Below are 13,676 nucleotides of genomic sequence, written 5' to 3'. Positions count from 1 at the left end.
TTTGTCGTAATATTTGGATCTCAGCAGGGGCTCAATTCAGTTTTAACAAACAGAGATGGTGTGTAGAGAAAGTCTTTCTTTCCGTGATGTCGGATTGATTGCCCACTGATGTTCGGTATCGAGCCGAGCCTGTGCCAAATCAGGGGGCACAGACAACACTGCGATTCAGCTGAGCTGATCAATATCATTCCAAAGGTGACTCAAAGATTTAGAAAAGTGAAGACGTTTGCTGCAGTGCAAGGAAACGTTTACAGTAAAATAGCAAAATAAAATAACATTGTTTGGAATCTTTACTTCCACCTGTCTATGTGGTGGGGATCAAACTATAGCAAATCTGTTTCGAAAAAGGAATATCAGATATTAATAGGAAAATAATTAATATCTCATTATAAAATCAGCTACTCTATTTAATGATAATTAAATCCATCTCATTTTGCCTCCAGTTGTCTCTTCTCGACAGCATCTTGAAGGTTTAGACACTACATGAGGCATCTCCATGTAGAGCCAAGTATTCATTTCCGTCTATTCACACTTCTCCACTTATCGCAGCGCACTAAGTCCCGACAACACAACATCAAATTCTGTGTACATCCGATGTTTACTCTTTAACTCTCTGTGTTCACAGTCGGTCGTGGAAGCTGAAGGTTTTCCTGTCTGTCTGAACCTTTTTCTTCTGCTGGGGGATTTAATACATTTATTCTGTTAACAACCATTATGTTGTTTTAACAAGGGGAATGGCATCGTCTTTTCATCCTTCCTCAAAGCCCCACTGACTGCAGCGTGCAGCTTTAGCACAGAAGTGGCCATGATTTTGTCAATAAACCATTCATCTACGCCTATATGCTGCAGTTAAAATGTGATTTAAGGAGCCCCATTCATTGCCGGAGAGAGAAACAGACACAGACAGAGAGACAGACGGAGGCACACAGAGGTATAAAATGAGAGGGAACAGGAAGAAGCGCCTCAGGCTCTGGGATGAATTGGAGGCAAAATATAGAAGAAATGAGAAAAAGAGAATGAAAAATAGGAAAGGAGACAAGAGGTGGAGGTTACAGAAGAAATTACAGTAAAGAGAAAACCACAGAATCATGTTCAGACTTATTCAACAGTTTTACTCTTCTTTTATTATAAGTTAAAAAGAGAAAATTAAGAAAATAAATGTCATTAAATACTAAAATTAAGCTCATTTATAAGTAGTTTTCACACCATTTTTTGAATCAAATTCCAACTTAATAGCCATTAAAAATTATTTAAATTTTAGCTAATATTTACCTGTAGTGTAGGTCTTTGATAGGGGAGATATAGAGGGAGATATAGGGAGATAGAGAGAGGGATCATGGAGATAGAGAGAGGGATCATGGAGAGAGAGAGAGAGAGAGAGAGAGAGAGAGAGAGAGAGAGAGAGAGAGAGAGAGAGAGAGAGAGAGAGAGAGAGAGAGATACAGATAGATAGATAGATAGATAGATAGATGGATGGATGGATGGATGGATGGATGGATGGATGGATGGATGGATAGATAGATGGATAGATAGATAGATAGATAGATAGATAGATAGATAGATAGATAGATAGATAGATAGATAGATAGATAGATAGATAGATAGATAGATAAAGAGATGTAGAGAAGAAGAAGGGAGGGCTGTGGCCTGTAGATGAGTAAGTGAATGTGGCTCCTCAGACAGGGATGAAAAACTGGGCGACTTGACTGTGATTAGTTTCTCAAACCATTCCTGTGTCGATCCACAACTCTCCCCTGCCCTCAGCCCCACAGGCTGGAGACAGAGAGAGAGAACTTAAGAAAGGAGAAGTAATAGGAGAAGAAGAAAGAGATATAGAGGTGGAGGGAAATGAATGAAGACATCAAATGTGAGACAGAGAGATAAAGAGAGAAGGAAAAGAAGAGAGAGAATATAGACAAAGAGTCTCAGGTAGTAAATGAGCTCATTTACTTGCTCTCATCTATCAGCCTCTATCAGGTTTTACCTGCTGCTGCATGAGATGAATACAGCTTCTCTACGAGATCATCCCTCTTTCTCTAACATATGTCACCTCAACGCCTGAAGATTTCTCTCCCTTATTTTGTACCCTTTTTTATTTCTGTGTGATCTTCAAATCAAAATTATTTTAGATTAGTTTCTTGTTGTTTGCTCTTTAAAAGTTTCCTATTGTTTGCCTTCAGTTTTTCCTTTTTAACTTGTAAAGCGGCCTGTAACTGTGTTTTGAAAGGGACAATATAAACAAAGTTTATCTATATATTATATTTTCATTAACATTATAGCTTTAAAAGCAACTGGTTTCAGATGTTAATGGATCAGTGACAAAAGACGATATATCGACTGATGTATTGTCCCTGAATCCGTTGGTCAGGCCTGGTTTGACCACTGTCATTAAGCCTTCAACCTTTCATCCTTACACTCTGATATTTTACATGTTTTGATTATTTTATGTTTGAAAATGTATTTTTAATGTCCTATTATGTTTGCAAACCAACTGGCCGACAGGGGCCACTAAAGCGTTTTGAATTGAGGCTTTTGAATCGACTTTCTGAACATTCAATAGTAAATTCCACGGATGGAAATTGACCTTTTAACAAAGCTGCCAGAGTGTCTGTCTCACTTTGAAATTTACCAGCAGGATCCATTATTGACAGTCTAAACCCTTTTCTGGAATAGATACAAACACAGGCACTCAAAGAGAATGAGCGACTAAGTGACACAAGGGAGAAGTAAAAATGCAAATGAAAAAGCTTGTAAACAAATACATTGAGATACGAAAACAGTGTGCAGAGAGTGGGGGGGGGGGGGGCAAAAAAGCAAGATGAGGAAAGGTTCCTCAAACTAAAAATCAAATAATTAAATGTATGTCGTGAAGCAGCGTGTGATCAAGAAAGTTGTTTTCTTCACCACCATTGCTGATTAAAATCTGTGTGACGCAACTCAGATACAAATCATGTTGACAAATGAAGTGATGTATTTAAGATTCATTCACGTTATGCACCAAAGAACAATAAATAATCACGACCCATTACGAGTGACCAATACAAACAGTGGAGGGAAAAAGCTGCCGACTGGCTAATTGGATACCAGTGTGTTTTTCCTTCGTCATACATCGTTTGCCAAGAAAGCTTTAGCAGAGACGAACAAAGCCACAGGTAAAGAGGATATGACGCAAATTAAAAGGGGACCAACATGGAATGTCCTCTCACCATGGTCTAGTCGGGTTTAGACTCTTTTCCATATCATATTTTTTAATGAATTAATTAATAAGAAAGAGAGATATCTTACAGGAGGTCCAGAGGGTCCTGGGGGTCCTTTACTGTCCTGGGAGCAGGTGCAAGCATGAGGCATGGAAGGGCACTGCTCCTCAACTCTCTGAAGACACAAACACACACGTTAGATAAGTGTAGAGTTTGGAGACTGTACGGGGGTGTTTCAAACAAAAGGCCGACTTTGCCTCATGTATGGCATGTGCCTTGGACAAAAAATAGAAACATGCTGTACACAGTAATGTAATGTATGTGCAATACAGGACCAAGAACAAATTCAACCTAAAAATGACCACGGAGTTAAATAAAACACTTTGTTGGCCTCTCGGCATGGGCAGCACGAGCTGAACATTATAATCATCACAAGGATATTGCTTTGTGGTTGCATCAGGTTGTACAGTTGCATTTAATTAACAGGTAACTATTAAGTGTGTCTGTTTGTTGTGCGGGTTTGTTTTATACCTTAAGTGTTAATTGGTCATTCTGGTCTCATACAGACAGACTCTCAACATTCTGATTAATGGAATTTAAATCCCATAAATGAAATTACCCACCTGACCACAGGCCCCACTAACAGGGACTAGTGCTGATACTCATTGATTCAGTACAGAGTCAAAGTAACTTGGCTTTAATCCTGGTTTCATCATAACTCAGTTGGATCAAAACCACTGTGTACTCACAGAGGTAGACAATTCTGTATTGAAGTGAATGTGAGCAGGTCTGTATGTGTGTGTGTGTGTGTGTGTGTGTGTGTGTGTGTGTGTGTGTGTGTGTGTGTGTGTGTGTGTGTGTGTGTGAGTGTTAGAGAGAGAGTGAAAGAGTATGTGTGTGAGTGTGGTAGTTTCTTACTAATGCTGGCAGCTCACAACACTTATCTCTGCTGGCCCAGGATGTACTGCAGATGATGTCGAACATCTGGAGCTGGAACTGTAAACACACACACACACACAATTCCATCATGATATGTTGTCATGGTTTCCGGGTGTTTCTAGTTTTGTTAACACTTTGACTCACAGCTTTAATGAAGCTGAAAGTGCTGGAACTTGTTCTGGAGGCTCCTCTAATCTTCAACTGTAAACCAGGCTCTAAATTACATCATGGTCTTGTGTATGATTCATTTCTTAAATTCAGCATCAACACTGAGGAAGGTGCCTGCTGACATACAATGTTTATTTTATTAGAAGGGCAGTGATGAGGATCTTTCATGTCGGACTATCCAGAAAGCAGAAGTCCCCCATTACCTCAACCATCAAACATTTATATCAAACTTAATATGTATATATCACAGACACAAGTTAAACTATGGAAAACTCCCACACAGAACAAACTGACTGTGAAACAGTTTTATCTTCAGTTCAAAACATGCAGACACGAACACACCATTAGAGAGTGAGAAGAAATTCTGTTTACTCTTTTCCACTGTTTCATTTACACAATCATTATCTGTATTTGTTGAACACAGCTTGTGTCATGTTTAATTTTTACTTGATGTTTATTAAATATTCTTTCAAGTATAGATAAGGCCCCTGAAAGTCTGACGTACAGTAACTGAACCGTTGTTTAATTAAACCAAAGTTGATTCAAATATCCCAGGCTCAGTTAAATTAGCACTCAATGTCCTTATTTGCCACATAATCATTTTCAAATGTCACATCTTCAAATCCACAAACAGCCCAATTTATTGGAAAATGAATGACAATTACTGAAAGAAAATGTTTTTATGCCTGAGGAGAAAAGTCTGGCCTTATAGCCTGTGTGTAACAGTCGTATCCTTGTAATTATAAACCTGCTATCACAGAACCACAGGGCGTCTTTGAATTTAACTAGCTGAGCACTTTCAGTCAAACTGGAACTAACATTGAAACTGATTGAAAACCTGATTGTTGTGTATTAATGCTGATTCTTGCTCAGGTTCGTAATGCCCTCAATCAAACTCATTCCCTCAAAAACCCACTCTCACTATGAATTCTATGAATATAAGACTCCTAACTAATGAAAATGATTCTTTGTGTAGCCTGAAACAAACTAGTTCTTAAAAAACAAAGCCTCTGCTCTGTGTATAAAAAGACAGAAAACTTAAAGACCCATTAGGTTTCATTGTAAAATTAGTTTTTGAGCGCTTGTATGACGCAGCTAAAAAAGTATAGGCTATGTAAATCACATTGTACATTTCTACTAGTGAAATACTAAAATTGACTACAGCTCACTAAAACGATTTTGGATTTTTATTGCACAAAGGAACAGTTATAACTGGCAAATTATAATTGCTTGGTGAAAGCAGAATTTAATTTACTCTTTGGTTTACGTCATCCAGCCAGGCTGGGGCAGGCAGCAGGCTTACTTGCTGAGTAAGAAAATATAAAAAAAAATCAAGAGTTTATTTTTTATGAAATATGTGGAGCTGGCTGGAAAATACAAACCTGGCATTTTTACTTTTTACTTAAAACATTGTCAACTTCTTGATTTTGCCCAACCACTTGTGCCCTACTGTTCTGATAATCCCTCTATACATACTGTAATGTATAGAGGATACTTTTAAAATGTCCATGACCAGAAGGAATCCTAAATTAATATGCATTCACTATTTATTCATTGTGCACTTTACAATAATAAAGACAAGACTGGGTACTGACTGGAGCAGAGTTGTCCTCTGTTCCTCTGGACTGGAACATCCTTCCCAGGATCTCCACCCCGTCTGTGGTGATGTTACCGGCTGCGTTGATGGATTTCTCCCCCACCGCAGAACAATCTAACACCACCTTCACCGATGTCTTACTGATGGTCACATGGAGCTGTACGGGAGACAGAGAATAAGGTGCATTAGCAATAATGTGGAGAGAAACTCCTATGTTCTGACAAATCTTGAGATTGAGATCCAAAGTATTTTATCTCAATACTCTCAATCATTATTATTATTTACTAAAAAAGACAAAACAACTGAATAGACTGAGAAAAAAAACAGAGTTGTCATTTTTAATGGAATATTTTCAGAGTTCCAGCATCTGTATCCATCTAGACACTAAGGTCCCTGTGTATGTGGATTATGATATAATCTAAGCGCTCAAATCAGCCTGTCTAGTCCGAGTGTCTGTGAGTTTAACCTGTCTCCTTAGAGGAGGTTTAGGTCGCTGCCACGAACCGTGAAATTCAACTAGTTGCATGTTTAATGAAAACAGAGCGCTGCAGTTGCAATAAAGTAAAGTTATCAGCAGCCGCATGGTTCATCGTTATGAGAACTTCTATGTCGTACTTTTGCTCTTTCATACCCTTAGTGACAATACATATGCAGTATGTCATAGGAACACTTATATACACATACACACGCATGCACGCACACAAACACAGTTATGGGGTTCAGCTAATGTGGAGTTGGACAAAGTTCATATTTGAGTGTCAGCTCCCATTCCCCAGGCTGACATCTGGATGGCTGCTTTCTAATGACTTTCTCTTCTCATCCTCCATTCGGCACACTTCACTGAGCATGGTGTGTGTGTGTGTGTGTGTGTGTGTGTGTGTGTGTGTGTGTGTGTGTGTTGTACTTTTGTGATATAAAAGATCAAATCCTCTAAGGTGGTGACATTTTGCTGGTATTTTCTGTTATTTTGTGGTTTCAGTTTCAAGTAGTATTCATGGTTATAGTGAATTCATATAAGGCAACGATGTGAAACTGTATTTTAGTGTGTGTGTGTGTGTGTGTGTGTGTGTGTGTGTGTGTGTGTGTGTGTGCGTGTGCATGTTTACAATTCCAGCTCCAGATGTTAACGTTGTCATTCTCTCTCCTTCAGGCTGGTTCTTCCATTTACTCCAGCAGTGACTCAGATTCAAATTTAGTCTGGAGGAAGTTTATTCTCGAAAATGGACAATTTGAATTATTCCTCTGTTCTTACACTTCAGAGATATGAACTCGCGGCCAACATCAGTAGCAGACATCAGAACAGATTTATATGAAACACAGTTTATTTTCAAACATTTTTCTACACGTGGCCAACATCTGGGGTCACACAGTACAATACTCTCTCAACTGTTTCAGCTCAATGTTTTAAAGTCAGAGTTATATCTGATAGTGAACATCGTGGGAGTTTAGTGTTCTGATAGCTGCTGTAAGTTATTACAAAATTTTATATACAGATTGATTTGAAAAGTCTGCACTACATTTTTAGGCCACGGTCACGCATGTACAGGAATGTAGCAGAGACGAACCTTCACCTCCCGCTCGCTTCCAATATGTGCTAGAGACATCTTGTGGTGAAGCCAATCCGCAGCATGGCTTCACATGGAGTTCCACTTTGACCAGTGACTTCACAGCGTCAACCAATCGCAACGTTTGTGAGTTTGACCCAATTGGCCGTCATTGGCTGTAGTTTTCATAGCACGCCATGATGGAGGAGGCCCTGACATTAGCTGTGTCGAGCCAGCCGATATAAGCGATCCCACAGAAGGGAGGCTGTCTGGCTGGCAGTGAGTTGGGAGACCGGTATTAAAGTTAACAAACTACAGACCACGCGACTGATGTCCGTGTGCGTCACATCCTGCACCAACCACAGTCAGCAGGTGATTATCAATCACATATATGTGCCCTGACTCCAAATATAACTTTCTCCACTTATTTATGTTGGTCAAGCAACATGCTCACATGACAGTATATCTGATACATACCCAGTCGCTCAGAGGCTGACAGGGGACTAAGCTCAAATTTGAGACTTTAGATCAGTTTTGGTTCAGCAACAAAGAAAGATACAAAAAAGCAGCGCTGACCAAAAGAAATAAGGGTGAAATATGAGAACAATAAGCAGCACGTATTTCACTGCACGCTGCTGCTGCTGCTGCTGCTGCTGCTGCTGGCAGGTCAGACGGCTGGTTTCTGTCCACAGGATTTCTCCACAGCTAATACTACTGCCAGCACAAGATGAATTAGCCTTCTTCTCTTCCTTCCTCTCACACACACACACATATTCAGATAAACAGACGTTCACAGTCTAATGTGAGCGCTGCTGCTGTCTTACCAATCAGCACCATCTGTAATATAAAGCACCTCATTTCTTTGCACCTATCCGTCAGGTGGTTTTAAGAATTCTTCTTTCCTTATCATATTTCAGACAAAAGATAAATGACTTTTTATTGTATGGCCCGCTGACAGTGCTTCATTGTCTTTGTCATATTGCACATTTGACTTTGGTAATCTCACACAGTGAACATCGCTGCTGGGTCTGATAGTGGAAACAGTGAACCATCAACTCAACGTTATCTCCAGTGACTGGAAATGTCAAAACAAAATCAACAGGAATAGGAGAAACTGTTCCTGTTCATAATTTATAATACGATACAATTTACTGACTACGTTTACATGGACAGCAATATTCTGATATCAACCTGATCAAGACAATAGTTTGAATAATTCACTGCCATGTAAACAGAATATTATTTAGATATTATTAAGATAATCTTATTATCTTTACCCAAATAAGGTCTTACTCAGAATAAGAAACAATCAAATGAATTCATGTGGAATAGTCGACCTTAGTCGCATTATGTCGACATGTACAATGTTTTCATTACATTATAACATTCTATTGTAGTTTTTGCAGCATTTTCCACATGTACGACAATTACCAACTGCTTGGCGCCATAAATCACACTTTGCTCTATCACATGTAAAGTGGAATATGAATGGAATATTCTTTTTTTTGCAACTCACATTAACATCATATTCAAAATAATGTCTTATTTAGAATATAGACAATATTGTGATATTGTTATCCATGTACATGTGGTCACTGTTTCCATTGGGAACATTTTTTGGGGACTCACACATCCAAAAATTACACATACTGCACCTTATACATACATGTAATATTACACGTCTTACACCTATTGCATGAGCAGTGATAAAAAAAAGTTTCTGTTGGCGAGAGTGTGAGGCCTCATCATTATGGAGAACATTCGATGAGTCCGACAATATTCTCTGACTGCTCATATAGTGACTGGAGGGACTGTTGTTCATTCCTCCCCATAACTTTCATGGAGTGCTGTAACCAGACGAGTGAGCTTAAATTTTAACAGTACAGCGAAACTGCCGTACCATGCTGACATCCCAAACGAGACTATGCACTCCAATGCAGTCTGGTAGAATAAAAACAAATGTATCTGGTTCGCCCTGAGTCGTAAGGAAGCACAACTTGTGCTGTAAATGAGGATGCAGGCTTTCAACATGAGCCCTGCAGCTAAAGGTGTTGTTTAAGTGAACTCCAGCGTGCTTGTGGGAGCCGACCTGGATAATTGGCTCATCATGTGTAACCAGTGGACAATGATCTCCCACCGACCTGAAATTCTGAACCTTCTCCTTAGTTTTTCTCACATTTATAATGAGATGGTTGGACAGGCTGCCAGTCTTTTCGGGAGGCTGACATATAGAAACACTCTCACACTCACACCTACAGTTAATTTAGTGTGTCCAATTAACCTAACAGCAGTCTGCATGTCTTTGGACTGTGGCAGGAAGCTGGAGCACCTGGAGATAACCCATGCAAACACAGGGAGAACATGCAATATTACATTATTACATTTCATTTAGCTGACGCTTTTATCCAAAGCGACTCACAATATGTGCATTCAACCAATATCCACACAGAAAGACCACGGCCGAAACAGGATTCGACTTGGAACATTCCTTTTGAGAGGCTAACCACCACACCACCGTGCCGCCCAGGAAAAAAAACATATAAAAGGATTGACATCATCTTCTCTGTTTTCAATGATTAGAACATGGGGATGAAGTGCATTAAAAGCACAGCCTAAACTAACAAATAGCAAGTGTGTGCATAATCCTTGTGGTCTTCCAAGTGCTTAATAGTGAAATAGTTGATACTGTTAATCCCCCCCCCCCCCATCCCTGTAGGCAAACAGGAATGGATCGAGTACAGAGTTGACCTCTGCCTTGAGTACAGGCATCATGTATTTTTCAAAGCATTTCATCACAACTGAAATCAGAGCCTCGGGTCTGTCATCATTATTTTCAGTCGGACAAAGTTTCTTTGGAGCTGGAATAATGATTGATTCTTTCCAGAGGGTGGGCACAGTGTGTGAATCCAAAAACAGCTGGATAACATGGGGCACATGCAGGAGGAAGCTCCTCTGTACGGCTCTTTGAGAGAAGAGCAGAGATGTTATCGGTAGTAAGGCTTATTGTTCGGGTAAACTGTGATGTCCTTATTGGTAACTACACTATCCACACCAATAATCCCCTGAGTGTCTGTGTTTTCACTCGACCTGGTCTGTGCTTCACTACTCTTAAAATGAAGTCAGGATTCGACAATAGGGGGCCGCACATGGGCAGGGTGGCTGTGAGACAGGCTCTAAACAACAATCCATGGGTAAGAAACACTTTCTTTTTAACCAAAACACATGAGAAAAATGGTCGCCTCACTTGCCATACCTCAGCTCAGGGTAAAAAAACATCAACATTGTGGCTATGGACAAATCCCCACATGTATTTGCTGATCCGCCAAAGCAGAAGTGTAACTAAAATCCTGCGTAAAACAACAGCCAATAGTGAGGCCTGGTAAGTTAAAACACTTCTCATCCATTAATATCTATGTAAGTGTTTGCAGATTCATTTAAGACACAGTTACACAACTCTCTGCAAACACACACATACACAGACACACTAAGAATATTGTTACAATATTGGTCCCATAGCTTTGGTTTAACAGTGTGAGCATTTTGGATGTTTCCATAACATTTATTCAACACTGTGTAAAGATTGTTCCAAACCAAGTGAGGAAAGATCTAATTTACAGTGATTAAAAATCTAAGTTTACACCACAACGTCTAAACAACAAAATCTGGAAGAAGAGGAAGAGAAAAGAGTAGTAGTTGTAGTAGAAGAAGAAAACGAGCGAGAGGCGTGAATCAGCATATTCCCTTTCTCTCTCACCTCTCTGTAACTTGGAAACACAAAATGAGGGAGTGGTACAGTAATGGAACTGGGAACATCGGCTGCCAGACAAACACACAAACGTTTAAAGTGTTATGGCAGTTTTTAAACGTGCTGTGAGAGATAATGTGAGGCGGAGTAGATGAGGCTATCAGCTTTTCAGCTGACTCAGCTCTCTCTGACCTGCACTTAAAATTGTGCATCCGCATGCTCGCTTATGCATCTTTGAATGTGTGTGTGTGCACTGTGTGATTGTGTATATGAATATATTTTTTACACATACACGTTTGAGTTTGCATATATACTTTCTCCTCTGTGCTTCTTTAACTTTACAATAAAGTTTGCTGCTTCAGTCCAGTTTGCTGCTGGTGTCATGTTAAATCCAGAAAAGACCACACCTTTGGCACAGACACTGTTTTGTAGTAAAAAAAGAGACTTGTAAGCAAAAAGTTTCATTACAGCTGCAGACGTGATGTGTTTTAAGATCTTACAACCGTCACATCTGGATTTCTTAAGCAGTAGAGACGACTGAAGGTCAGTTTAATCTCTGCCTCTGGGATTTGTAGAAACAGGCTGACTGAGATGTAACCAAATGTGTTTTTTGAGCATATAAAGATCAGCAGTGTTGAAAAAGATCTCAAATTCAAGTGTATCTGGACATTTACACAACATAAAGTTGAGTATGACTATGCATTTGTACTTGTATATGTTTTCATGCTCCCCTTGAAAACAAAACCTACTTTGGTGGAGTACTTCTATCTGTGATGCTGATCCAGATAAGCAGAACCAATTTTGAACTTGTCATAACAAAGATATGGGGCTGCAGATAAATATAACCTGCTTTGTACAAGCGCTAGAGTTTTAAAAATGAACACCATGTAAATGTTCAAAACTACTAGAGATTAAGGCACAACTAAGTTCTCTAATGTGCAACGGTTTTTGCCTCTAACTGTATTAAACATAAACAAATCCAAACAGCATATAAACTTATTCCGAGGCACGTAACGCCATCAGCTTCAGGTATCCTGAATCTTATCCTATCAGCAGCCACATTTATTTCGTCCTTGTGCTTATTATTTGTTCTCCTCTCCAAGCTTTTATGGAAACGGCCTTATAACTGCATGGTTGACTGAATTAACAGTGAATTTTTCAATTTCCCTGAAATATAGTGGATTACTGTAAACTAGAGAGTGACAAAAGCACTGGAGCAAATTTCCAGGGTGTAAACTTTTACAGCACACAAGGACAACTTTTAGTGCTGGTGGTCATTTTTAAGTGTGAGACCGTTAGTCCATTGGGAGGCACAAAAAAGTCTTCATCCACTTCGGAAGTTTAATATGACCCCCAAGCAACATGCAAATTAGAAGAAAACAATAAGTTCTCCTCTCTCTGTCTACATGTCTTGTTATATTTCGGCTGTGTGTCAAACTCTCCATATCTATTTCCTCCCCTGCTCTACATTCTCTGTCCTTCACCTCTTTCTGTTTTTTTGTTTCTGTTAGTGTGTGTGTCTGTGTGCTTCGCTGAGCGGTGACAGATCCTGCTCGGTATCCCCGCCTTCACACGAGGTGTCTACATATGGTAATCTCTTTATATAGGACACACTAACATCCACGCACACGCGGACATGCGCACACTATTCACTTGTCAATGTGTCTAAATGGAGACCAAGACTTCCGCTGGCCGGGCGCTGTCCTGCATCCGTTCCCTCTCTCAACACTGTCATGTTCTCCCACAGAAAGATGGAAAACAATGGAGGAGACAAAAGACACTGCGGATGATGGACAGCTATTCCCTGACATTTTGAGAATTGAGATACAGGCAGACAGACAGTTGGTGGGCTGCTGTTGGTTTGTTATTAGCAGAAAAGCCATTGACAGTCCCAGTACAGAAACTACACAACAGCAGCCCCACAAAAATGTGGTCTGTAAAGACGTTGCCTGGACGAAACTAATGTGAGCCACTAATTTAAAATGCTACAAAACAATGCATACAAATGCCCATTTCCATTAGTTCCCTAAACAGACCTCCTAAATAGTGTGGCTGATTCAAATAACACGTCTGTGAAGACAAAAGTATTGATTAGATTCTGCAACTTGCTATTATTATTCTGTGTTGGCTAATGTTGTTGATATTTCATGACAAAGTGTTCCTGCAGGATGAATTACTCATTTACTGGACCTGTTGGGTCCAAACCAACATTATTATTCATGCCATAGAGGCATTTCCAACATTATTTATTCCCTGATTAAAAACACAATATCATCTCAAGTGAGCAGAAAATTGTCTTTCACTGAGAGGATGTCATCAAAGTTTGCCATTTCCAATTTCAGTCCAAAATAATTTGATACAACATCATTTACATAAAAATATTTGAATACAATCCCAGTGATTGAGGTGAATGTGACATGTCTTTGTCAGAGAATTGGTTGATAGGACAAATTAATACTGACTCACGCTGAGTAGAAATCCATCAA

General features: G+C 39.6%; 1 protein-coding gene across 3 annotated transcripts in view; it reads right to left on the bottom strand.

Annotated features, from left to right (window-relative positions):
* col14a1a (collagen, type XIV, alpha 1a) overlaps positions 1-13,676 on the bottom strand; it is a 133,863-nt gene that overhangs the window by 32,933 nt on the left and 87,254 nt on the right. For all 3 annotated transcript variants that reach the window (XM_034612058.1, XM_034612059.1, XM_034612060.1), the window contains exons 34-36: positions 5,900-6,058; positions 4,116-4,193; positions 3,286-3,372 (exon numbers count right to left, since the gene is read on the bottom strand). In XM_034612058.1, the coding sequence (XP_034467949.1) occupies positions 3,286-3,372; positions 4,116-4,193; positions 5,900-6,058 (324 nt within the window). The remainder of the gene's footprint in view (positions 1-3,285; positions 3,373-4,115; positions 4,194-5,899; positions 6,059-13,676) is intronic.

This window comes from Hippoglossus hippoglossus, chromosome 16 (assembly GCF_009819705.1).
Source record: "Hippoglossus hippoglossus isolate fHipHip1 chromosome 16, fHipHip1.pri, whole genome shotgun sequence".
NCBI lineage: Eukaryota > Metazoa > Chordata > Actinopteri > Pleuronectiformes > Pleuronectidae > Hippoglossus > Hippoglossus hippoglossus.
Note: the sequence above shows the minus strand (reverse complement) of the source record. Positions and strands in the feature narration are given on the sequence as shown.